At 52.8% G+C, this 26,102-nt stretch overlaps 1 protein-coding gene across 3 annotated transcripts in view; it reads left to right on the top strand.

Annotated features, from left to right (window-relative positions):
• Nucleotides 1–26,102, top strand: part of NOS1AP (nitric oxide synthase 1 adaptor protein) — a 38,080-nt gene that overhangs the window by 8,840 nt on the left and 3,138 nt on the right. For 2 of the 3 annotated variants that reach the window (XM_066191994.1, XM_066191993.1), the window contains exons 2-9: nucleotides 940–1,011; nucleotides 19,979–20,071; nucleotides 20,457–20,530; nucleotides 21,136–21,244; nucleotides 21,429–21,570; nucleotides 22,762–22,901; nucleotides 23,448–23,615; nucleotides 25,468–25,633. In XM_066191994.1, the coding sequence (XP_066048091.1) occupies nucleotides 940–1,011; nucleotides 19,979–20,071; nucleotides 20,457–20,530; nucleotides 21,136–21,244; nucleotides 21,429–21,570; nucleotides 22,762–22,901; nucleotides 23,448–23,615; nucleotides 25,468–25,633 (964 nt within the window). The remainder of the gene's footprint in view (nucleotides 1–939; nucleotides 1,012–19,978; nucleotides 20,072–20,456; nucleotides 20,531–21,135; nucleotides 21,245–21,428; nucleotides 21,571–22,761; nucleotides 22,902–23,447; nucleotides 23,616–25,467; nucleotides 25,634–26,102) is intronic. The other variant, XM_066191995.1, reaches the window with a different exon arrangement.

Here is a 26,102-nt window from a genome sequence, read left to right as displayed (position 1 = left end):
CAATGCCGGCGCAGGGGAGCTGGAAGTCCTGCAGCGATGCTGGGAGAGAGATAAGCCCTCTCAGCCTCTGGCTGAGCACGTGTTCAGACACTTGGGCACGCATCTCGGTGGTGCTGCTGCTGGGAACCAGCCACCTGGGCTTTCGGGGTGTCAGCAGAGGTTATGGCCACATTGCCAGGAGCACGTAGCTCTGCTGGGTTCGGTGCCCACACTGTGCTGCCGAGGGTTACGTCAGTCCTTGTGTCGAGATGAAGCGTGGGAGCACAGGGGGCCAGTAAATAGGCTCAAAACGCTTTTCTTCTAACTACACGTTTTTAGTGCTCAGCATTGACTCTTCACGGCTTGTCTGTTTTCTGATCCTTCTTCAGAATCTGCCCTCTTCCATTTTATTTTTGAAAAGGTTTTGTTCTGCATCTCTCCGTGCTGGGTCGCAGTGGCGCTGCCTTTGGTCCCCTTTGAATAGCAGAGTGGCTCTTTGTTCAGGAGGCTTGGCCTGGAGGCTCAGCATTCCTGCAAAAACAGCCACGGGTTTGGCAGCGCTGCAATTAAATAATGGAGGGCCTGTCAAAGGACAGGTTGGTGTGGCTATTTTAGGGATATTCCAATATCCAGGTCTGTAATAGCTGACTCACCGCCACCGAGGGGATATTTGCTTATCCCTCTGTGCTTTGATCATGGCCTAGATGAGTGAGTCCTGCTGGCCTGATGGCTGAAGTTATTTCATTGCTAGAAAAAGGGGTTTTGACTACTTGCTCTGTTGTGGCGAGGGAACAGCTTCATGGCTGGAGGCATGCAAAGATTCAGGTGCAGCAGGCAGAACGCTGCTCGTTCCCCAGAAGTGACCCTGCGTTCCCTCTGCGGATGCCACTGAGGCCATGGCGGGGCTATGGGGTTCCCAGTGCTGTAGGAAGCGGACTAATCTCCTTCCTTTCCTTGCAGTACATCGGCAGCCTGGATGTGCCACGGCCAAACAGCCGTGTGGAGATCGTGACGGCCATGCGGCGCATCAGGGTGAGTGTCGCCAGGCTGCTCCTTCCCCTTCCCCGTGGCAGTGCCCGGCCTCCTCCTCCCTGTGCCCCTGCAGCTTTGTCTTGCATAAACCCTGTCTCCCAGCGAATTCCTAACTCTGTTTTTCCCTCTCTCCACGGCCATCTCCGTGTCACCCGGGCATGGTGCCTGCAGGCTGTGTGGCACAGAGTCCTTCCTGCAGCGTGGCTGTCCCCCGTGGTACCCGGGTGTTGCTGTGGCGGCAGCCTGGGCGGCGGCAGGGCTGTGTCTGTGCTCCCAGGGCTCCGTCGCAGGAGGCAGGGATGGGCTGGAAGGTGGATGTGGCATGTCAGGCTGCTGGCACCCGATGGTAACTGTAGCGTGCCCTTGATTGAGAGCATTTCCTCATTTGTCAGTCCCAGTAACAAAGTAACAGCAAGCTATTTGTGCAAGAGTGTCCCTGGAGTTTTACTGCTTGTGAAAGAGTCTCAGCAGCACCAAGATTTGGGTGCTGCCTGGATGTGGCAGCGGGTTAGTGCTAAATGGCAGTGTGCAAATTAAAGTGCAGAGTATGGAGCTCTGGGGCTGGCCAGCAGTGAGCTTGTTTAATGGTGAGTAGTTCAGGGGGTATCGTCTGGTAATGAAATCATCTGGCTTCCCAAAAGTACTAACAGTCAGGATACTGGACGCCCTTGCTGTATAATGCTGGGCCAATAGCCAAGAGAGGAGCTTTTCTTCTGCTCCCCAGCCTCTGGCCAGCAAATCTGCAAGGTGTTCAGAGCGGGCTGGGAGGGGAGCAAACCATGCACCCCATAACTCGCTGCCCCCCAGGCGGAAAAAAGCAGGAGCTTGGCCCTTCTTCAGTCCTCTGTCCCAAGCTGGCCCTTGGTGTGGAGTCTGTGCCCACAGGCACAAGTGATTTGATCTGTCCTTGGGCCACAGCAAGGAGTGTGCCCTGTCCTCCAGGGATGGCTCTCTCCTGGGAATAACACCCTGGACTGGAAGGGCCTGAAGGCACTTGGGTAAGGGATGAGCTGTCTTTCTGCTGGTCTCATGGGATCCCGTAAGCACCAAAGCTGCTCCTGTCACTGAGCAGCTGCTTCAGAGCTCTGCTCCTCTCAGCCCTTCATGTAGACCCTTGCTATAATCTCATTTTCTCTTTCACCAGAGGAGGAGAGGGGTATCATATCCCAGGGTAAGGAGTGCCACATTCAAAGGACAGAGATTTCAAGGCTCTTCTGTTTCAAACTTTCAGGGTATAGTTTGTGGGCTTTCCCCAACAGCTTTCCTACCTACTGTCCTGTCCTCTCCATGGGGGTTATTGTTGTGATTCGGGCACAGGCTGGGAAGGCCTTTATGGCATTAAGTTTGCTCACCCTGTGTCCAGACAAAGTTTGTGTCTTGGTTTGGTATCTGCCAGGGAAAGCTGAAGTCTCCCTTGGAATGGAGAAAGTAAACCACCCCCCCTCTTTTTCCAATTATAAATTTGCAGTTAGAGGCTTTTAGGCAAAAGATTTGGGGATAGAAATAGCAGTTCTTTACTAGTATATATAACAAAGCAAAGAAAAGCAACGACGACAGCTTTTGAACAAATGCACTTCCAGCCCCAAAATCACAGAACTCCATCTCAGTGTGGAAGGGCTGGCACAACTTCGAGGGCTTAAGTAAACCCTGGGGGAAGAATAAGAACACCAGAACGTCCTTGTTGACCAGTGTAAGTAAACTGAGGCACAGTCTAGAACATTCATAGGTACAGCTCTGAGTGGCAGCGAAAGGACATAGAATAGGGTAAAATAATGGTTTCTTGTGGTGAATGATGTGTTTGAAGCATGTGCTCAGGCTTTCTTCACCTAGTGTAAGACAGGAGAGATGCAGGTCATTGAAAGGCCATGACTTTGCAGATCAGATCTACCAGAGAGATTTTGAATGTGTGTTTATTTGCTGGTGGGGGGGAGGGATGCTGTTTGTGAGGGGGATGCCAGGATGGTTGGTTTGATGCCTGTTTAGATGCAAAGCCCTCCCCTGGTGTGCTGTGCTTTGCCCTGGCTGGGTGCCTGGCAGCAGGAGGGACCACAGCCTTGCGGAGGACATTTCTGGCTGGGCTGTGTGCTGGGGGCTACTTTCTGTTTGGCTGGAGCTGAGGGAATGCACGTCCTCCTTACAGAGCACGGCTACCCTTCTGCTTTAAGGCATAAAATAATCCCATAATACTGGCATGGAGAAACCAGAGGAAGAAAAAATTTTCTTTAGGCAGAGAAAACAAGTGGTGGGAGATGGTCAAGTGCAAGCAGCAGCAGTTTTGTGTGTAGGATGTGAAGCAGCTGCTGACCCTGAGATTTGTGTGGGTTTTAATGCAGTCCTCGGTTTAGAGGGACAGTGCTCTGTCTCAGTTTGTTCCAAGTTAGTCACTGCTGATGAAGAGACCCTCACCATCCCCTCTGCTGCCTCAACTCCTCTTTCTCAGTGCTGCCTTCACCATAGCTGCTCCTTAGGCTTTGCCTCTGGTTACTGAGTGATTTAAAAAATGGCCCTGCAAAGAAGTGAGAATGCTGTCTGCCCGAGAGTGGGGATCCCAATTGGGAGAATTCCCTGGAAGCCTCCCATGACTGCCTGAGCTGGGCCGGAAACAGGGAGGGACTGGGACAGCAGCAGCAGCACCTCCTGTAGCACTGCCTCCCTTCTACTCCCTCACACTCGGGGCCTGGCCTCCTTTTTAGATGGAGACCTGACCCTTTGAGGGCACAGAGGACAGTGCATAGCTGACATTGCTGGGATGCTCTCCCCAGGCAAGCCCACCCTGCACGGCAGAGCCACGGGTGAGCAGGACAGCTCCACCTGAGCAAAAGGGGTAGGTGAAGCCCAAAGCTGGTCCCTTTTGTGGGCCAGGGCTGAGAGGAACTTTAAACAGGGGGTTGGTGTTGTAGGCAACAGATGCCATCCCTGTCTCCCCACATGGTCCTGGCCGGAGGGAGTTTCTGTCCAGAAGCAAGAGAATGTGGAGAATTCCTGGGATTTTTGCAGCTCAGCTCCGGGTGAGGAGAGAAGGGGAGGTGCTCAGTTGACTGTCTGCTTTTCCTTCCTGCATGGGCTGGGCTTGTGTGAACACAGCCCTCTCTGCACTACCCCTTGGTGTAAATCCCTGGCCCTGAAATGACTCGGTGGAACGGGACATTAGCCACGCCAGAGATGCGCTTGGAGAGCAATTTTGTGAGCGTTTGCTGCAGCTTTCCTCCAAACCCTACACCTCTCCTGCAGATCACTGATGGCCACATAGGTAATAAATACAGTAGACCAGGGCTTGTTTCCTGGGCAAGCAGTGGGGCTTCTGTTAGTACAACTGGCTGCCGTCTCCTCCTCATCCCAAACAGGCTGACCCAGTCCATGTTGCTTCATGCTGGAGTAGGTTGGCTTTCCAAATGCTCCTTGGCTCCTCTGGATGCAAGATACAAGGAACTGATCTGTGAGTCCAGAAAGTCACCTGAACATGCAAAAGCCCCAAACTAAGAGTGGTGTATCTTCCAAACCCTAAGGATTATGGGCTGTTGCGGATTTTAGTTGAGAGTGCCTGAGCAGGTGGCAAAATATCTTTTTCCTTCTCCTCCCTTCCCCGTGAGCTCATGGGCCCTAAATGACAATGACAACTGTATATTTCTTACATTGTCATGATGTAAATCCATGCAAATGCTTTCCTCTCCATGCCCCTGGCATGTCTCCACGGCAGCCAGTGCTTCCTGGCTGAGGTTTGGTGCCGTGGTTCTAGAGAATTTGGAATCAACCCTTTTGGATTGATGAGTGCAGCTTTGATCCAGGTTTTCTTTGGAGCCAGAAAGGATAAAATCCTGTATCGGCACTTCTTGAAAGCTGCCTCTGTGGAAGTTTTCTCTGCAAGGCTGTTTCTGGGAAGTGTCCAGCTGAGTTTTGCAGGCTCAAAACAGGGAGGCATTCCAAGCACTTGAAAATCTTGCTCCTCTACACCTCCTACTCTGTCAGGTACATCTGATTTTGTGGGGCTTCTGCTGCTTTGCATAGCTGAGCTCAATTTTAGCAAATTGGCAAAATTGCTGAATTTCTACAAGCTTGTGTAAAGCAAGATTTCACATCCTCTGCAGGCCACAGTTGCAGTTGGACTGGTGTGAAAATTGATGTGTGTGGCCAGTTATTAGTGTGGAGCTCCTGGTGTAACTCTGAGCTCATTTAATGAGAACATTTCTCATCTATCCCTGCTCTTGCCATGGTGAGTTTTTAAAAGCATGAGGCCATTTACAGTGATGCCTTCCTTTTTCTTCTTTTCTCTCCCTGTGCACGGGCATCCCTTCTGTAAAACAGAGCAGGATTTGGGAGCAAGCTCGCCCTGAGTGCCTGGGGCAGCCCACCCCTGTCTGTCTGTGAGGACCAGCACAGTGGGAAGTGGGGTAGCCAGGAGATGCTCAGGCTCTGGCCACCTGAAGAGCGCAGCCTGCTTTGGGCCAAGTCATGGCACTCGGTGCAAGGCGAATTTTTGGCAAACTAATGCCTTGATGTGGTTGTCCAAGATGAACAAGATTATGTTGTATTAGATCTGGGAGAAACTGAAAGGATGTCTGTAATAATTTCAGTTGCTCTTTCAGTGCTCTGACAGGTACAACAAAGGGGTGAAGGCTTCTGGGCATGCTTGTATTTCTCCTGGCATCACTCGTGCCACTTAATAAAATAAATGTTAAATTTAATAATAAAATAATGACTAGTCTGGTATTGCTGCCACCATGGCATGAGATAGGCCAGGATCTCATCCTGTGGTTAGTATTTAATCAATGAACCGGTTAAATTAGTACCCAGATTGATTACAGCAGCCTTTTGTCCAAGACTGCCCACGTTTCCAGGAGAGCTGTGGCCAAAGCCTGGTGACCCTGGCTTTATTGCCTGCCTTAGGGTCATGGCCAGGATGGGGAGTGAGTGTTTTTCGGTGGAGCTGCGGGCTCCAGTGGGGTGCTCTCCAGTGGAGCAGTGAGTTACAGTGCGCACGAGTGAAGTGAGTTCAGGGTGGTAAATGGCTCCATGTGGCAGAAGACTGGCATCTGGGCTGTTGGAGAGGTGTGAAGTGTGAGCCATTAATGCTGGAAAGCAAGGGCTGAGCCCTGGGGGAAGGCACTGAGCTTGGGGCATTGCTTGCCGGAGAGACTTTGGAGAGGCAGTGAGAGCACCGAGACGGGAGCGAGTGGTGCCTGTGTGTCTCCTGAGCGTGCTGGGTCCTGCAGCGGCAGCAATGACAGCGCCCAGCCGGACGAGTGACCCTGGCCGAGAGTTCCCTGCCAAACCTGCCACAGCAGCGCGTCCCTCGCGGCCAGGCTCCAAAACAGGGTGGGGTGGCCAGCCTGGGGCAGGAAAGAGCAGGGGGGTTCCTAGAGGGATGGACAGCTCAGTCGAGGAGCCATTGAGGATGAAGGAAACCATAACCAGGGGAGGGAGTGTGGTTTGGGGAAGCTCCTGAGCCAGGAGGTGCGTGCCGTGTGGTCTTCCCCGTAGCTCCTGTGTCCCTGAGGAGCTCAGCGCTTCTGCTCTGGGCGAGTGTCCCGCAGGCAGGCGACGCTCGGGGCTCTGGCAGGGACACATGGGCTGGCGCTGGGCGTGCCAGCACAGGCAGCAGCCTTCCTGGTGGGTGATGCTGGCCTGGAGCCAGCCCAGTGCCTTTGAGAGGACTGGAAGCCAAGTAGGCACCAAGCCCAGGGCAGGACTGGAGTTGCCAGCAGAAGGCTGGGAGGCAGCAGTGCCTTCTGTCCTCTACACCCTGTCACACATCCTTGCCCTCCGTGTGCTTGGGCTGGACTTTCCTGGGCTGGACTCTGCTCCTTCTCTGGGAGCCTGCGGTGTCTCCCTGTGATTCATCTCCCTGCCTGCCTGGGGGCTTTCCCCACCATGCTCACACTGAGTCACTTCACTGCCTTGCCGTGCCACTGTCTGAGCCATCAGCAAAGATCTGCAGGGACCTCGGGGGAGAGGATGGGGGATAATGTCTGCCAGGCTCCCTGAGCGTGGCGAGCAGACCTCTGCTGTCACTCCTTCCCAGCCAGGGGATGCTCTGCTGGCTCCCACCCCTCTCTAAGTTGATGGCCAGCATGAAAAGCCAATTCACCACTGTCCGTCCTCTGTGTGCCCTTGTCTTTCCTCCTCTTCCTCCTGCTTCCCAGTCGTTTTTCCTCAGAAATGGTCCTTCAAGCCTGTTTGAAGGACTGCACTGGTGGGTTGCACTATCTGTGGGGCACAGCAGGCTGGCTTGGTAACCCTTGCTTTCTCTGGCTCCCTCCTGTGAGACTCCTGCGTTGCACAGATGGCTCTGGCAGGGCGGCAGGCTGAGCCCAGTGCCAGGGCTCAGCTGCACCAGAAGCAGGGGAATGTGGAGCTGCAGACCCTGCTCCTGGAGCGCAGGCACATGCGGAGTCTGCGGGACTGCAGATGCTACAGGAGCTGCCGACGGGGCTCTCCTGCCCTGGCTTTTCTTCCTGCCTACAAAGGAAAGATTTGTTGCTCACTCTGCCTCCCAGGCATGAATGGTTTCGGGTTTCAGCCTGGCTGTCGAGGTGAGGAGGTCTGCAGCTCGTTCTGGGAGGTTTGGGGTTGTGCTAGCGCTGGTGATTGCTGGTGGTGAGTGTTTGAAGAGTTCCTACAGAAGCCATCATCCTTTGATAGCCTTCTGCAAGGTGACAGAGCTTCCTTTGATGGCCTGAGCCTCAGGCTTGCATAAACCTCTGCTGAAGGTGTTACTGTGGGAAAGGGCTGTGTTCAGTGTCACCAGCTGTCACACACACAGAGCTCAGTGCAGAGCAGCCCCACCACTGTCACCAAGAGGGTGGGTGACAGTCTATCCTGCTGCTAGAAAATTGCTGCTAAAGATATCTGTCTGCCCTTCCCTTTGTATTTTAGAGTAAATTTCTAATTGTGCCTAAGAATAAGCTCCTGGCTACCTGAGAGGTTGTTGATATGAAAAAATAGGTTTCAGAGGTGTGCTGAGGTTTGGCTGATTTCAGGCTCTGTGACTCATCCTAGCATCTCAGCAGGATCTGGGCAGTGCAGTGAAGAACTGGACCTTCTTCCTGAGTTTGTGTCTCTCTTGACATTGCTTTTATTTGGAGGGTTTTTTTTTTTTTTTCCCTTCTTATTTACTACAACATGGAATTTTCGTGTGTTTTTTAGCAAAACAGTGTTTTCATCAATTTTTTGCCATCTTGGCAACATTTTGCTCTTGGGATGCTGCATGGACCTGAGCAGTGGAGATGCAGGCAGCCTTATTCTGGGCAGCCACATCTTCCAGCCAGGCTCGAATGTGTCCAGAGATAATATCTCACTCCTGCTCCATGGTTAAAGGGCGAAATAACCTAGGAAAAGGAGACCAAAATGTTACTAAAGCTCACAAGCAGGGGTCGAGCAATATTTAGTATCCATTTTATGGGTGAGAACCTAAGACACAGGGAGGCTGTGACTTGTCAGACTCCTTCCAAGGGAGACATCCCTGTGCAGGGAACCAGGCTGAATTAAAGTCAAACCAAACTGAAGTCAGCCTTGGCTGCTTCTCCTGTGTATGATCCGTTCTGCTCTTGTGCTTCCCTGCTGGTCCTCAAAGGCCAAGGACCCTTTAATTTAATCTGTTGTGGTGTTCTCTGCTGCATCACCTCAGAAGACAGACAAAAGCCTGGGGCTGCAGCCTTCCAAAAAAAAAAAAAAAGAGCCAGCCACGTGCCCCAGTTTCTTCCCTGCTAAAATGTATTCTTGGTGGTTTTGGCTCGGTGGAGCAGGAAGATGTTCCAAGGGAAGCTATGCCCCAGGGAGGCAAGGAGTCAGAGCCTGCCCTGCTGCCCGCAGCAAGGTGAGAGGGACGTGGGGTGTCACTGCTTCCTGCCCTGTGCAGGAGCACAGGAAAGCAGCACATCTGCTTAAAAGAAGAGGTTGCAAAATCTATTGTGTGAGCTGGTCTGTGGAATGGGACTTTAATTAGGGAGTGGGAGGAAAGGATGGATCTATTGTAGGGCAGCAGAAGGAGCAAGCCTGCCCAGAACAAGGGAAAGGAGCCAAGCACTCTCCTACAGAGCATGCTGAAATCCCTGGAGGTTCCCTGCCTCCTCCTGCCTGCTCTTTGTCACCTCACGGGGAGACTGCCAGGACCACACGGGGCTGCTGCTCCTCCACGTGGCACTGTGGCCGTGGCTGCTGGCTGCTCTGGTGTCCCTGCAGATGATAGTTGGTAGGGAATCTGCTCCAACTGGGATTTTTGGAAGGCACGGATTTTCCCATCTTGGAGTAAAGTCTACCCAGGGCAAAGACTCTAGACTAAGAATTTCCAGAATAGGAAATGCTTCCTTGTCAGGCCAGGCTTCCCTGACAGAGCACGACAATCCCAGTGATTCTTAATCTGTCACTTGGTTTTCACCAGTGGGAGTGTAACACGGTCGGGAAAAATCCCCAACCAAACCAGTTCCCTGTGTCATGGGCTTGCGTGTGGAAACCGCTGAGCTGTTCCAGCAGAAGCTGCAAAAACCAGCCTGAAGGGTGTATTTGCCACTGGAAACTTCAGCACAGATGGTTAAATTTCAACTTAATTCTTTAACAGGAAACAGCCCGACCTGTGATGTTTTACAGTGTTGTTGTTGGATTGCAGTAGTGATATGCATCTGAGAGAGCCATCTCTTTCTTTTTCTCTTCGAGGCCTCCAGTTTTGTTCTAGCATTTTGCTCCAATAAGACATTTTCTTACTCCCTCTTAACATGATGGATGGGACTGGTCTGGACTCCTTCAAACATTCCCTGATCCTTGGGAACTTGGGGGATGTGTGTGTATGCCCAGCACAAAGAGCACATCTGTGCTGGCCTCTGCTTACACGCTAAGAAATCCACATTATCTAAAAGGAGAAGAGAAATCCAGAATAATTGGCCAAAGCAGTTGGTGAGTGTGACTCGGGGTGCAGGTCCCCTTGAGCTTTCTGTGAAAAGGCCTGTCTTTCCGTGGTTTGGGTAGATCCAGCTTCAACTCCCAGCTGGTTGATTTTGTACATTTGCCTAAAGTCAGGGCCTGCAATGTGAGGAAGCTCTTCCCAAGTCCCAGGTCTGAGCTGTGGACAAGTGCCCACTGAGCCTGTTCTGTGGACAAGCCAAACACAGAGAGTTTGTTTTAACCTCTGGGATGCAGGAGTCTGGGGAAACTGCCTCATGTTCTTGTTGATTTTTTCTGAATTGTTTTCTGTTTCTTCTTGGAAGTGTGTGTTAAAGCAGAAGATGTTCTGTAGGAATGGATTATATTGGTAGTGATTTCAGTGGTGCCGTGGTTTGAGATAATGTCACATTTCTGTTTTCCTGCACGTTGCCCAGGCCCACACTGTCTTCATAGTGTCCTTTGAACTGGGATGACACCTTGCAACGCGTCCAGGGTCTTTTTAGGATACATTTCTGCATCTTGGCAGATGCAGCTTCTCTTCCTTTATCCTGTGAGAGGCTGCTTGGCCAACGCCGTACAAAATCATCCTGAAATAAGTGGATGCCAGATTCCTGTACGCTTGGCCTTGATAGCAAATACTTTTTTTTTTCTTCTCCCAGCCCTGCATAGAAATGAGCATTGCTGAGCTCTCCTCACTGGGAAGGAAGCTCCTTCTCCTTCCTGGAAGCACAGTGACATTCTGTCCTCTGTCCCTCATTGCTTCATCTGGGGCTATGCTGCTGAGCTGGATTTCATCCCCTCTTTCTAACTCCACCTAAAATCCTGGTACTTTTATTTCTTGGAAATTTTTTCTATAATTCTGTCTAAGTCCCTCTAAAGGACATTAGTCTTGCTGCCATCAACATGTAGAATTTAGTGAATGGGTTTTAATACCTGCATTAGTCATTGTTGAAATAGGAACTGTGACGCAAGAGTGATATGAATAATTACCTCTTTTCTCCAGTTACAACTCAGAAACATTGTTGAGCACTGCCAGATCTAAAGAGCCCCACAGGGCTGGCTTGTTTCTGATGCACCAAGCGTTTAATGCTGCCGCTCATTCATTCTTTATTAATTGTCTGAATTTCACAATTGCTGATTTAGTTACATTATTCCCAGCCTGCCTTCCTTGGCGTGTCTCTGCCTGGCTATTCTCATTTGCCTTCTCGACTGGTCTTACTCAAGCTTTTTATGCAACAGTGGGAGAGCAGCTTTGTGGTGAGCAGTAAAAAAAATACCAAAATAAATCCTGTGTTTCACAACTTGGGGCATAAATATCACCGCGCTGCGATTTGGCTCGCTTCCTGAGCTGACACCCTTCTGAAGTGCTGTGTGGAGATCTTCTTAGGGTGCCCCTTGTTTTGTCACCTGCCCTCAGGGTGGATTCGGGGTGACTCTGTGCTCCTCTGCAGTATCGGCCCTGCCTTCGACCCATCCATGTGGGCAGGGATTTCCTCAGCTGCCTTGAGGCAGGGCCCGTCTTTGGAAGGATGCATTTGTGGGAGAAAGGTGATTTTGAACACAGGAATTTTGTTTTCCTTCTCAGATGGAGGAAAGTGCTGGGCTGGACGTTGCCTGTACTGCTCAGTCCTGGGGTCCCCCAAGGCACTGGGGTTAGCTGGTGCCAGAGAGGGAACAAATGCAAATGGCAGCACTGCTCTTTAAGCCAAGCTTGTTTTAGCACGTGGGCTCAAACCCACTCTGGGCTGGAAGAACAGAAGCCATTTCCAGGCTCTTGTAGTTCCTTACCTTCTTCCAAGAGTGGTTGCACCAAACAGCTTGTGCTGCCTCTGCCTGCATAGGTCAAACCAATGCATGTCTAATTAAAAATACCACGAATTCCAGTCAGATGTGGGCTTTCCAAGGAATGCACTTCTGCTTATTCTAGCAACAGGTGGTAAATATTAAAACGTGTACAGCTCATTTCTCGTGCTCTCCCTCCCGGGCCGTGAAAAGCAGTGTGAGAGCGGTGCCCGCAGATGCACACAGAGCCCGTCCTTGTTTTCCTGAACTGCAGGAAGCAGCTCAAAGCCCGGCTGTTATTTTTACAACCAGTTTGACCAGTGTCCCACACACACCCACACACCGGTTAATTCTCACCCCGCTGTGGTCACCAGAGATGGCGGCAGCATGTGAAGGCGGGGGGGAGCTTTGCCACCTCCCACGTGGGTCCAGCCCGTGCTGTTATCGCTTCCTCGGATTTCTGAAAGGAGTTTGGAGATGTTTTCAAGGCTGGGGGATAGCAGGGTCTCCACTGACCTTCGTGCCTGGCTGAGAGGTGCTGCTTTTCCCAGCCCATAAGCTCTGCTCCCACTTGGAGCTGTCACTGAACGTGCCCAGGCTGGAGGAGAAATTACATGGCTGGGCTGGAGTCCCCAGCTTTTGTTCATAAGCTTGGTATTAATCAAGCCGCCATGGAGTGAACAGTGATGCTTGCACCGGGACCCCAGTGGCTTTGGTGAGCTGCTGGTGGAACTGAGGGATGTAGCTGGGAAGTGTGCTGCTGCTGCTGCTGCATCCCCCATGGGCTTCTGTGGCACACAGCAAGCTGCTCGTGTGCCTCAGGCCTCCTTTGAACCTCTGACTTTAAGGTGTTTAAAAAAAAAACCCACACAGGTGTGGAACGCCTGAGGATTTCTTGTAAGGGAGGTAAATCATCATGCAAATGGAAGCCTTCCAAAGAAAGGGTTAGCAGAAGTTGTTGCCTGTTAACTTTCTCCATTTAACTCTGTGACTGATACTGATTTAATTCTTACCAGTTCTGATTTCTCTGAGCTTCCTGTGAAGCTGCATCTCCTGCAGATGGCTCGTGAGTGTGTCCCAGTTTGCCACCTCAACTTGTGAAACTCGGAGGTAGTGAGGGGAGGCTGGAGGAAGCGGATGGAGGCAGCTCTCCGGGAGGAAATAGCAAACCGAGCAGAAGGCATTTATTGTGAAGTATTGGATGTTATTGGAAAACATATTTTGTGTGATAGATGGGTATGCTGCAATCCTGGGGTGGTTTTGAAGCAGCAACCTTAACTTTGCTCTGCTGCTCTCACAACACGGGTATTTTTAGCCTGATTCCCATTTATACCCATCGATACGCACAACCATCACAGACAGTTACCGAAATTAAACCTGAAGTTGGATGGGAAAATAGGCATTGACCTTGTCAGTGCAAACCAAAATCATATCTATTTCAGACAAACACATGTACCTCAGAGCTGCATTTCCCATATGTGCAAATCCAAACTCCAAGGAGCTGTGGGAGGGTTTTAAAAAGCATAGTTAAGCCCAAGAACAAGCATCCAATACTTCATTATTCCTCCTCTCTTCCAAATTACTGTGGCCTTAAATTTAAGTCCAGCTCGTGCCAAAACCACTAGCAATGGGGTGTAGGCAGGAGGACAGGGGTGATTTAATCCTGAGGAATAGTTTAAACCCAAACTATCAGGAGAGCAGAAGTGTCCAGCATGTTTGGCCATGCCATGCTGGCAGTCTTGCCGCTGCAACGGGTAAGAACCTTCATCCTGGCCCCAAATATCTGCGTGCTTCTGTGCCCCACAATGGGACCCATCCCTGCTGCAAGTGTGAGTGCCACTGGCTGGTTTTGTCCTCAGATTTGGTGGCAGGAGCAGGGAGCCCAAGCAAAATGACCACACTGAGGAGATCCCCAAATTTCCCCGCTTTTCTTGTCTTTCCATATCCCAGCTCCTGGAGGGAGCAGGGAGGTGCTGCCGGCATCCCATGGCAGGTGCCCTGCTCATGTGTGGAGCATGGGCACAGCCATGGCCTGATTTACAGATGCACAGAGGAATTGGGGTGCAATGGGATCCCCCAGTGAAGGGTATGGGAGTCCTAAGACACAGCCACCAGCACAGCGCTTTGGTAGGAAGGCTTAAAGCAGTGTTCTGAAAAAGTCCATTTATTGCTGATCACATTAGTAGGCTAAGCAGGTATTTCAGTGTGCTCCCCTTCAGCAAGCCGGAGTCCCCTGAGGGCATCAAGTGTAGCCCAGAATAGTGGACTGTCAGATACTCTGAAGCCTTGTTCAGATCAGAAATGCCTTTTGGATGAATCTGTCTGCCCTCCTGGGAGGTGCCCTGCTTTCCAGCCCTTTCATCCCCTGACACCTGCTGCTGCTGCTGCTGCCCCAGCGGGGCTGGAGGAGCCGTGGGCCAGGGCAGGCTGGCAGGTGCCTTGCTGTTTCGGGGGCAGCAGGCTGCAGCAGCAGCAGGGAGTGATGGATGCTCCATGGCTGGGGAGCCCCTGGCAGGACTCCGGCCCTTTGCTGCCTTACCTTCTGACCCCGGGCTCTGGGGAGAGGCAGTGCTGCCTCTGCTCCCTGCCCAGCTGGCTGCTGGACACCGCACATTGTCACAGCTCGGATGGTTGCCAGCTCTTCTGACCGGCAAGGCTGCTTCTGGCCAGATTATATCTGTATGCTACTTTTAAAACCCAAAGCTGTATATAAAACCATTCCCTTCTCTCCAGTGCTCTTTTCTTTCAGGCTGAAAGGTACACTTCTCCTCCAGTTAATCAGAAAGAAGAAGGAAGGTGTTCTGGCTGCAGTCTGCTCCTGGTGCTTTGGCAGGACCCCGGCACCAAGCTCTGGATGTTGGTTACCCCACCAAGGGCTTGGGGGAAGCCAGCGCTGCCTTCCTGCTCCTCAGGTTTTCCCTGCCCAACGCCAGGGTGACTCGGCACCCCTGGCCAGGAAAAGAAGTGCCTTTCCCTCGCGGGTTCCCATTCCCGCACAGCCCACAGGGCTGAACCATCCCGGGGCACTGTGGCTGGTGCCGTTTCCGTGTGTGGGTCAGGAAAGCGAAATCCTCGTGCCCCGTACGGAGCTGTGTTTGCCATTCCTCCCAATTGCAGCTATTCGGACCCCAGCAAGGTTTCTCAGGCTCCCCGCCGGGAAGCTCCTGAACAGTTCTGAGGTTTGCTGTCGTTCCCCATGTTTTCAGAAGCAGGAATTGTTAGGTATGTGCCTCTCCCCCTCCATTCGTTAATTCCTGGCGCCGTGGAGCCTGTGCTCATTGAACTCGATCCCGGCTGTCATTTTATAATAAGTTAATTCTTCATCAGGAGCACAGCCCTGCTCCTCCCCCCGAGTGCTGGGAGAGCCGGCGCTGGTCTGGCACGTCTGTCATTAGCCCGGGCTGACCCGGGGTTAAAGTCTAACCGGGGAGGTATTTTATGAGGTATTTTACGAGCTGCCGTGCCAGCCAGCTGCAGGAGGAGGTGCCCGGGGAGCTGGGGGGCACAGGCAGGGGTAGGGCAGCTCAGAGCTGAGGGTGCTCCAGCAGGTCCTGCCCAGCCAGCCCTCTGCGTTCAGCACGGCTGCCTCGGGGGAAACCGGGCTTTGCTCACAGTTCCATGTCCTTGCTGCATAAACACACAGAAATGCAGCTTTCATGCAAAAATTGCATCAACCTCTGTGCTTTCTCGTATGGCAGGTTTTCACCTCCTGCCTCCCAAGCTAGCAGAGCAGCGGTGAGTTTTGTGGGAATTGCTTTTTCCCTGTTAATTGAATTCTCAGAACACTGCTCTTTCCCCAATACAAGATACACGCCTGTAACCTTTCTCCCCTTTTTTTTTTTTTCTGTTTGTAAGGAGGGGGATAGAGGGGGGATGGGGGCAGCTCGATGCACTTAGAGCAACTTCCTTTTAAAAATATTCTGTTTATTTGTATTCTGCTGACACAATGTGACCATAAAGCATTCCTGGTACCTTCCCTAACTTGCAGGCAGTGCTAGTGGGCAGACTTAAATCGTACCTGAGGCACTTTAGACGGGCCGGAATGAAATGAGGGCATTTTTATTCAGGTTCACATTTTTTGGATGCTTGTGAACGTGAGGGGGTGATGGATCTAGAAAGACATCATCTCTCCTCCTCAGTGCCTGATCTGCCTGACCTTGTGTGCTGCGCGTGGTTACAAGTTTTCTCACACTTCTGTGTGGAAACAGCTCGATAGGGATGGGTAGCATCTTTCTAGGGATGCTGAGTTTTCCCTGCTTTTCACACATACTCGTCGCTCTTGGATTCATACATAATTTTACTCCAAGCTGACAAGGTTACATGCGCTCTCTATTAAGCAACATATGTTACTCAGTTCTCCAGAAAGGGCAATTTTAATACTCTGCCAGTAGGAATGTGTTGCGCAATGATGCGTACACCAGCTGGCTTCCTTTCTTTCCAAAGTTATTTAAATTCTGAACTCTGCACAAAAGACAGATGTTGGAAATAGACTCCCACTAACCCAAGGTCGATGGGAAGGCTCCCATGCTCTGATGAAGTAGATGTTTCTTCCATTTGAAAAGATGAATATGTTTTTTTGTGGGCAGGGTAAAATTAAGGGATAATCTTTATTCACTTAGTTGGTTGGATTTTATGAGTGATCTTGTACTTCTTTTGCATTACTGAGACCACCTTTGCTTTTCTTCTCAAATAGATGCGGGGCTTTTTAACTGAAATATCTCAGATGTCCATTTTCAGTCTTTGCTGAAAAATTTTAATGCAGCTCATAGGGCTTCAGTGGGAGACCAACTGTGGAGCTGTGCAAGTCCAGGAACAGATGATTTTGTTGTTTCCTTTCCCATTTTCTGTTCATTTTCCTGAAATTAATTCTTCTCTTTTCTTGTGGCATTGCCACATTGTTATAAGCAAGAATTAATACAATTAACCCAAGCTTGCAGATACTTAAAGGTACAGAAACATACCCAAGATGGGCAAAATGCTTGGGTTGAAGGCTGAGAAAGCTCTTCTGTTACGGCATTTAATTGGTTGTAAGTAGTACAGTGAAACCCTGCATGGTGTGAAACCAAAGGGGATCATGGGAATGCTGTGCAAATCCTCTTTCCTTTCTTGATTTCAAGCTGGATAATTATTTCTGTATCAGATCTTTATTAAGCTGTAGGCTAGGATTCAGCTTTCCGAGATAGAACCATGGGTAGCTGAGCTTATAACGCATGAAATATGGGTTTTTTCTCCAGAGGCAGTCACCAAATCCCAGTGCAGTGCCCAGCAAGTGTGGGGTGAGTTGCTGCCACTCAGCTCCCTGCACCCAAATACAGAGATGTTCCTATTGCACATCTTTGGGAATGCATCCCAGCAAGGATTGGGTGGCAGTGGAAACTTGGGTTTCCTTTTCCTGTGGGTCAGCCAGTGCCTGCTTGTTTTGGGTGCAGCAGCAGTGGCTGTGGGTGTCCAGACCATCTCAGAGTCCCTTTGGTGGCATTTCCAGCCCTGCCATCATCACCTCTGCCCTTCTGCCAGCAGCAGGAGCAGCTAAAATCCTAATGCTTTGCAACCCTCTTAAGCTTTCTCTCTTTGTTTCGCAGTAGAAGGAGGAATGTTAACAAACATGGGCAGGCACAGCAGATCTCTGTGCTGGGGAAAAGTTGTCAAGAGCAATTCCAAGCCAGGGAGGTCCTGATCAGTTGTACAATGTTCTTCCATGGCCCTGTTAAGTAAAGGGTTTTGGTTTCACCCCTTGCAGTCTCTGTGGCTCAGATCTCACTCAGAGGAGCTGCACAAAGCTGACACTTCCTTAGACCAAATTAGGAAGCCCCTCAAAATCAACAATGGCATCTCCTGGCCCGTGGGACCCTGCGTGCTTTCCCTGCACAGCCCCGGGATGTGAGAGGCAGCTTGGCTGAATTGCTGTCCGATTGAATGCTCTTCCTTGCTGATTTGTTACTGAAGGATGGTTAGTGTTTCATCGGAGCCCCAGTGGGCAGGAGTTCATCAGCGTTCTGCTGGCTGGAGCAAGGGAGGCGCAGGGAGCCGCTGGGCTGATGCCTCTAATGAGCTCTGGATGGGCTGGGATGGGCAGCAGCTCTCTAAGCACATGGCTCAGGCTTGCAAAGGAGCTTGGCTCTCCAGTTGGTGTCAGGATAAAGGCCTGGATTTATGGAAGGGCTCAACAAATCTGTCTGCTCTGTCCTGAGAATTTTACTTCTTTGCTTCCAATGGATTTTGCTGGAGTTTTGCCATGACCCATCAGCACAAGGGGGCTTTGGCTTCAGCATGGCAGAGGCTCAGCAGCTCTTCCCACAGCACTGCCCAGTGCTAGGCTTAGGGTGCGCCCAGGCAGAATCCCTTGCCTGCAGCCAGGGATTGTGGAAGGCTCTCCAAGGAGCTCTGCATGATTCTGTCCCAGAAATGTGCCAGAGCTCCGGAGCATCTTTGCTGAAACTTCCTGGCCTGTCTGCATTGCTGTCCTGGGGCTGTTACTCACTCAAAAAACAGGCTAAAAATAGTCTGTCTTACCCTGAGATATTTTTCTCTCTTCCAAGCCCACATCAGTTAGCACTTGGGATAGCCCAGAGTAGAAACCCCACAGCACCAGGAGCTCCAAAATGCAACTGGATGTGTATAATCAGTGATTATTAGGATCAATAAATCAGACACCAGCACCCGAGGTGCCATGCAGTCACCCTGGATGCTGCAGAGAGCTTCCAGATCAGCCTGCAGCTCCTGGAAAATCACATGCAGAGCCTCAGAAAAGACTGGGTTAATTACTCCAAGGTAGTCAGGCCAAAGCTCACCTTTTCAGGGCTAAATCAAGACATTTCTTTAGTGTTAGGTACCAAGCACTGGTCTAGTGTCCTGACAAGACACAAAGAAGGGGGTCTTGAATGCCGTTTTGTCTCTGCTGGTAATGATGGGGATGGCGCTTGGAAGTCCGCATCGGTGTGTTCTTTGGTGAGACCCTTCTCCATGAGGAATAAGCCGTGCAAGCAGGGGAGTGTGCTGGGGGCTTTGAGGCTGACCAAAGCCACGGTGGGAGCCTGAGCTCTGCTTTCTCCAGCCCATCACCATGGCTTCAGCCCCAGTGTGGGTGGGTTTGCCTGGTCAGTGCTCAGGAGAGAGCGGAGCTGCGTTCCCAGCACTGTTTTCCAAGCCTTCTGAATCTCCCATCCTCTTTGGCCACTTTAAAATGGCTTTGAGGAATTGCACTTTCAGGCCTTTTATCATCTGATCACAGGTCAGGGCCAGCAGCTTTTCCTGCCGGCTGGCTCTGGCTGCCAGAGCTAATGCATCACGCGGTGCTGGAAATGTCACAGCGATGCTGGCGCAGGCCGGGGCAGGGCGCCGCTCCCTCTGCAGAGACACTGCTGAAGGAATGAGAGGATAAAGCTAATCCCTCTGCCTCGGGCAGCCGAGGGGCAGGAGGCAGGGCTTTTTCTGGGCACGGACGGTCTGTCCCTATGGCTGCGCACAGCTCCCTGCAAGTGGGACCAGCATATCGGGCGCCTGATGTGGCTGCACCTGTGGCAAACCAGTTATGGGACTTCTCAAAAGTCCCACGGCAGGATCAGCCCAAATGGCTTGTTTAGCCTACTCCTCTGCCGGCCTTCTCCCCGCTTGTAACACTCTAAATGCCAAAGTGGGTGCATTTGGGGGGAATCTCGTTCTCTCCCCAGGCCAGAACAGAGCTTTTTGTTTTGTCACCTTGGAAGTTCCCATTGGGTTTTTTTCCTGTCCAGTGACTTCGAATTGAAGTGGGTAATTGCATTATCCCGTCTGCCCTGGAGATGTAACGGGGGAGGGGGATTGGATTTTGTGAACCCTAGAGGTGTTCACAAAATCCTCAGCAATCATCTTCAGTTTTATACTGAGCCCAAAAATACCCAACTCAAAATGCCATTTCACTTTCCAGAGCCCAGCAATGGCCACGAGCCAGCGGGGCAAGCGCAGCCAGGCTGCAGATCCCCTGGGGGTGTGGTGGTCCCTCTCTGAGGGGGCACAGCCCTTCAGAGGGGTAGAGCAAGTGCCTTTGAAATATAAACTAACATTCCCAGCAGCATCCTGAACTGAGCAAAGCATTATCTGCTTCCAGGGGTTGGATTGCTTCAGTGTGTGCTCCTCCAGATGCTGGGCACAGGGACACTGCAGGGCAAAAAGACCCCTTATCCTGTCCTAGCATGGATGTACAGGTTGATGTGGGATCAGGAAAACCTGTCACTGTCCCTCTTACCCCTTCCTGTTGGAGCCTCTTCATCCCTCCCTGGGGCTGTCCTGACACAGGAAGGCTACTTCAGGTGTTTTCTTCCATCTCCTGCAGTATGAGTTTAAAGCCAAGAATATCAAGAAGAAGAAAGTGAATCTCATCGTGTCGGTGGACGGCGTGAAGGTCATTCTGAAGAAAAAGAAGAAGGTAGGCAGCACTGGTCCCTGGGGCCAGCAGTGTCTCAGCAGCAGAACCCCTCCCCTCCTGGTGCAGGGACCTGCAGCATCCTTGAATTTCTGGGGAACTCTGGCGGGCTGGGAGATGGAGGGAGGGATGGGCTGGGGTCAGCCTCGTGTGAGTCATGTTCCTGCAGGGTGGCTGAGCCAGTCCTGGTGTGGTGCAGAAGGGCTTGGGGGCCCTGTGGGAGGTGCTGTGGGATGTGGCTGGTCCCAATAGGACCCCACCCTTGGCAAAGGGTTGCAGGGGAGCAGCAGCAGCAGAGCTGTGACAAGAGCTTCTCAAGTATGTTCCCGGACTGCCTCTCTGCCCTGTCCTTGTTCTCAAGGACAGCATCTGACGTACTCATTCTCAGCTTCTTTCATTGCAGAAGAAAGAATGGGCCTGGGATGAGAACAAAATGCTCGTCATGCATGATCCCATCTACAGGTAAAGCTGTTGGGCGAGGGGACAGAGGCTTGTGTGGCTCTGCCGTGCCCCTTACCCACACCACACCAGCACTGTGCTGGGCACTGGAGAGCTGCCACCATCCTGTGGAGGGCAGCTCATGGTGCTTCCAAAGTTCCCAGCTCTCCTCCATCTTGTTCCCAAAAGCCAAAAGCAGGGTGTGTCTGTCCCAGGGAGGCCAAATTGGAGCGAGAGAGGCCCCCAGCCATGCTGGGGAGGGGGTGGCAGGCACCTGGGCCGCCAGGTGCCACCACTCAGCTCTGTGAGTAGGCCAGGAATGGGGTTTGCTCTTCTGCATCCCTGGAGGTCTCCTGGGCCGCTGATACTGTCCCTGGGGGCTGAGTAGAGAAGTCTCGTGCTGTCTTTGCAAAATGTTTGCTGCTGCTGAATCAGCAGGCAAATTTTCCCAGCTGAGGTAAAACCACTGCCAAAAGAATTTCTGATGGGCTTTAGCAGGGATGTGCTGCAGAGGTTGGGCATCTGCCAGCACCCCGTGCCATGGGAAGCGTTGGTTGTGGCCTTGGCAGTCACCTGTGCATGTGGGTAATGTGTATGCTTATATCCTCCCATCCATTCTGTCCTTGCAGGATATTCTATGTATCTCATGACTCCCAGGACCTAAAGATCTTCAGCTACATTGCCAGGGACGGGTCTAGCAATGTTTTCAGGTGCAACGTTTTTAAGTCCAAGAAGAAGGTAAAGATGCCGGGATGCACATCTGGTCCCGTTGTACTCTGGGTGCAGCAGCTGGGGCAGGACCCCGTGGCACTGCACTGGAGCTGCCGGTCCAGGCCACCTGGGGATCTGAGACCCTGTGGCAGCACAGAGACCTCTGAGAGCTGTGCCTCTCCCTCTCCCTTTCCCCTCTCCCCCGCTGCAGAGCCAAGCCATGCGCATCGTGCGGACGGTGGGGCAGGCGTTTGAGGTGTGCCACAAGCTGAGCCTGCAGCACACCCAGCAAAATGCTGATGGCCAGGAGGACGCAGACAGTGAGAGGAACGGAGATGACCTGGACGTCCCAGGTATTCCATAAAGGTGGAGCTGTGGGGTGGCATGGGGCCCCCAGAGCCTGGCAGATGTGGTTCACAGAGGCACTGTCTTCCCGTATTGCCCCTTGATGGCTGATACCTCTGGGCAATGGATTTGCACAGCAATCTGGCTTTCTGTGCTCCAGGCTCAAGCTGGGATCTTGCCCAGCAAGGAACCTTCTCTGGGTGTTAGCCATGATCCTCTCAGACATCCCCCTTGCTGAGAGCCCATGAGCAGCGCCTGGGGCTCTGCTCTGTCCTTGGCTGCGCACACTGCAAACATTCCCTCGATGCTTCTGCACAAGAGGCCCCAAGCACAGACCTTCCTCATGTCCTGAGGCATGGCTGGGTCTGGGGCCAGCTCTCTGCAGTTCCCAAAATGGACACAGCCGTGTTTGTGGTCTCCCATCAACCTGTCAGGGCTACAGGCTGCAGACCCTGCTCCTTCTCAGCCCTGTGAGCAGAGGGTGCAGGGATGCCTGGCTGGGGGGCTGCTGGTCCAACCCCATCACCCTGAGCTGTGCAGGGTCCCAGGGAGCTGCCTTGCTCCTTGGTGCCGGTGCTGGAGGGGAGGCAAAAGTTTTATGAGACGTTAGTCAAACCCTTCCAGTGCCAGGTGGGACACTGGCAGGTCCTGCTGCCTGTCTGTGTGTGGATTCTCTGCCCTGCTATGCCATGCTGTGGGCTGCATCCCCCACATCCCAACGGGAGCAGCCTGGGCTGGGCTGCGGTTTCCTGCTTGCCTCTGTGACCAGTGCTGTCCTGATGACCTAATCACTGGGCTGCCCTGGACCGGTCATTGTTTGGTTTTCCTCCACACAATATCCCAGCCACGATACGCAGCCCCCTGGGGAATTCAGAGCATCTGTTTTTTGTTTTTCTTTCCTGTAATCTCTTGTTTACCTTTCTTCAGCTTTATCTGTGTTTTCTGTTCTTGGTGGCCCGTTTGTCCCATATCAGGGCTTTTGGCTGCCGTTGCCCGGGTTTGGTGTGCTGGGGCTGGGGGTGTTTTTGGCTGCAAGCCTCCTGCCAAGCAACGGCAGGAAGAGCAGCTGTGTCCCTCTGTACCTGCCTCCCACCAGGGCTGGAGGGCGGGTGGCACGGGGGTGGTGGGCACCCACTGTGGTTGCAGTGCGGTGCTCCAGATGCAGGCAGGCCGTGCCCTGCCCTGACCCTGTCCCGCAGCCTGTCGCCTCTCTGGCGTGGAGAGAGCAGCCACCTCCGCCGAGGAGACCGACATCGACGCCGTGGAGCTGCCTCTGCCTGGAGCCGACATCCTGGACTTCAGCCGCGGCGTCACCGACCTCGATGCCGTGGCCAAGGAGGTGGGTGCCACACGGAGCCCGGGGTCCCTTGCCCTCCGCTCGCAGGGGGTGGCACAGCCCCGGCCCCATGATTGATGTGCGTCCCGAGAGCCCGAGGGCTTAGGAGGGACTGTGCAGCATTCCCCAGCTCCCAGATCAAAGGCATCTGCCGCTGCAGAGCTGCCCTTTGGCTAGGGCCCAGGGCACTCCTGGAGAGAGCTGTGCCAAGGCTCAGCTATGTGCAGCCACATGGAAAGGGCTTGGGGCAGACCTGATAGGGATCTTTTTACTGCGAAAACACAAAAATAAAAGACTTTTTTTGATACAGTGGAAATTCCCATGCTTTTCGGGAATTTTCTACAAAAGTATTTGGATTGTTGTTGAAACTGAAAAAGTACTGTTTTCAAAGGCTGTAAGCACCCTCAGCAAAGTGTACATTAGCTTTGAATGCAGCTGCCTCTTTTCTGGGTATTTTGGGCGGCTGCTCGGTGCCAAAGCTTGTGTGTGCCCGGTGGCTCTCTGAGGCGAGTGCCAGGGCATCACACCTTCAACACTGGTGTTTTGCAGAGTTGCCTCCACCCTGAAGATATCCTGACAGCGTCCCCCAAGATGCTGCTGCCTTCATCTGCCCAGCTGCCTGACCTGGGAACACCCCTCTCTGCCCACCACCAGATGCAGCTCCTCCAGCAACTCCTGCAGCAGCAGCAGCAGCAGACACAAGTGGCTGTGGCACAGGTTCTCCCCTCCAATCTTTCCCAGGGGCAGTGGCAGGACTGGGGCACACTACTGAGGCCCTTGGTGCTGTTGGAGTCTCCTGACTGGAGGCAGCAGTGAAGGCAGGCAGCTCCATGGGGAGGGAGCTCCGTGAGGTGCTTGGCTCTGCTTGCCACCGGGTGTCTGGTGCCTTTGGCCCGTCTGCTCGCCAGTGCCCTGCCCCAGTGACTGGTGTGCCTGGGGCTGTGCAGCTGGCAGCTCATTCTCCATGCAGCTATTTCTCATTGAAGCACCTCTGGCTGCTTTATCCAACTCATTACCTGAGCTTTATTTGTTCCCTGACCCCTCACAGAGCTCACTGCCATTTATCAACTTTCTTCGTGGCCCGAGTGATGGGCTCCAGCAACCTTTCTGTGCTGCCCTGTGGTTTTGCTCCTCTCGCATCAGTAAATCAGTATTTGTTGATCAGTTCTGGCTGAGCTGCTGCCTCCAGAGCCCACATGCCTTTTGAGGTCACAGACTGCCAAGTTGCTTTCCCCTCTGGAAGAGGGATCTGCATTCTCAGGGAATCCTTTGTGTCTGTCCAAGTATAGTGTTGCTCACAATCCAAAAGGCTCCATAGTGCCTGTTTGGAGTGTAAAATATTGCACCCCTTGCTCTTGGCCTGGCTTTGCGGAAAGTTGTAAATCCTCGTCCTTTGCCTGGTCTCCTGTCACTCCCAGGCTTGCTGTGCTTCAGCTCGGCTCTGCCAAGGGCACTGCTGTGCCACCTTGCTGGCCACATTTGGGCAGCACCTGCCTGCCAGCACAGCCGGCAGTGCCTCCTGGTGAAGGAGGTGCCACCCATTGTGGGGGCAGGTGGCCTCCGGCTGGGCGGCTTCAGGGGGGCTGCAGCTGCAGCAGCAGCTCAAAGCTTGGCAGGTACAGAGAGCTTCCTCTTCTTCCTCAAGGTCACTTTCTAGGCCACGGTAAAACAGCCTTTTGTGTTTGGTGGGGATATTTTTGTTTTGGATTTTTTTAAAAATTTAGTTGTAAATCTGTGCTTTTCTGGTTCCAGACCTTGCTGAAGCAGTTTTAGGAGCCGTGGGTGGGTGCCAGGAAGGGGTGCTGAGCCCAGTTGGCCCTCAGGTCACTGCTGTTCCCTTGTGCAGTGTATGTTTCTGGGGTTGTCCTTGCTGAAACGCAGATGAGAGCTGCCCTGGGCAGGAGCCCTGGCTGTCTGCCCTCAGGGGCATGGCTTTGGGAACACAGATGTTTGCATAGGGGTAGTTGTGCTGAAATCAGTGGTGGTCTTGCCTGCAGGCTTCCTGCAGGCATTGCTTCCCAGAGCCAGGCTGAGCAGCCAGCCTGCACCCCAGAACTGCACCCCCTCAGCAGCACCCTGCCATCTGTGGTGCTCCAGCCCCTCCTTGTGACAGAGGCCACTGGCTGGGCCCTGTTTCTGGGAAAGCTGCCCAAAAAGACAGCTTTTCCAGGGCCAGCTCTGCTACACAGCTGCGCCCTTGCGCTACTGGATGGCAGCACCATCCAGTCGGTCAAGTGTGTCTCCTCTGCTGCATCCATCTGGCTCCTTCCGGGCTGCCCTCTCCATGCACATCCACAGCTCACATGCACCCACTGACAGTTTGGTCAGTGCTGCCCGCCTGGCCTCGAGCTTTTCCATCAGGGAGGCCAGGGGACAGTGTGCTGAGCCCTGGTGTGACACCACCCACACGCTCCCCATCACATCTGCAGTACCTGCAGGGAATGGCTGCTTCATCACTTTATGGGGTGGGATGCTGGTGAGCCCCGGGAGATAAGCAGGGATGGTCAGAGTCGAAGCCCTCAACCCTGAAGCAGGATCTGCCCGTGCTCACCTGCTGTATCCTGTCCAGGTGCACCTGCTGAAGGACCAGCTGGCAGCAGAAGCAGCAGCAAGGCTGGAGGCCCAGGCTCGTGTGCACCAGCTCCTGCTCCAGAACAAGGACTTGCTGCAGCACATCTCACTCCTGGTCAAACAGGTGCAGGAACTGGAGCTGAAGCTGGCAGGGAACACGACCAGTAAGCACTGCCACCCCTTCCTCTCCCCTCGCAGCTAGCCAGGGCTGTGGGGGGACATGTATGTGGGTGTTTTTCTTGGGTTTTTTTGTGCATTTCCAGTCATTTTGTTCAGAGGGATATTTGTGCCCTTCTGGCCTGCCTTGTGTGTGTGCAGCAGGGTGCTTGCGTGGGGAGGGGCTTGGGAGGGCTGTATGGACAGGTAGTCACCTACCTGCATCAGCTGTATGTCCGCTTTCCCCAGTGGCTGCATGCTCCAGGCCAGTTCCATACCTGCCCAATAGCCCCTGCTTGACCTTCCTCTCCAGCACATGTGGCCATCAGCTCTGTAGGAGCTGGGCTGGAAGATGGTTAACTTCTTGTCCTGCAGAACTGGCCCTTTATTGGCCAGCAACAGCTCCGGGCATTAGTGACACCAAATAAGCCCCTCAAAACAGCGACAGTGGAGAGGTTGATACCCAAATGACCCCAG

This window comes from Chamaea fasciata, unplaced genomic scaffold (genome assembly GCF_029207755.1).
Source record: "Chamaea fasciata isolate MVZ Bird 193981 ecotype frontalis unplaced genomic scaffold, bChaFas1.0.hap1 SCAF_10, whole genome shotgun sequence".
In the NCBI taxonomy this organism is placed as follows: Eukaryota; Metazoa; Chordata; class Aves; order Passeriformes; family Sylviidae; genus Chamaea; species Chamaea fasciata.
This window is presented reverse-complemented; position numbering and strand designations above follow the sequence as displayed.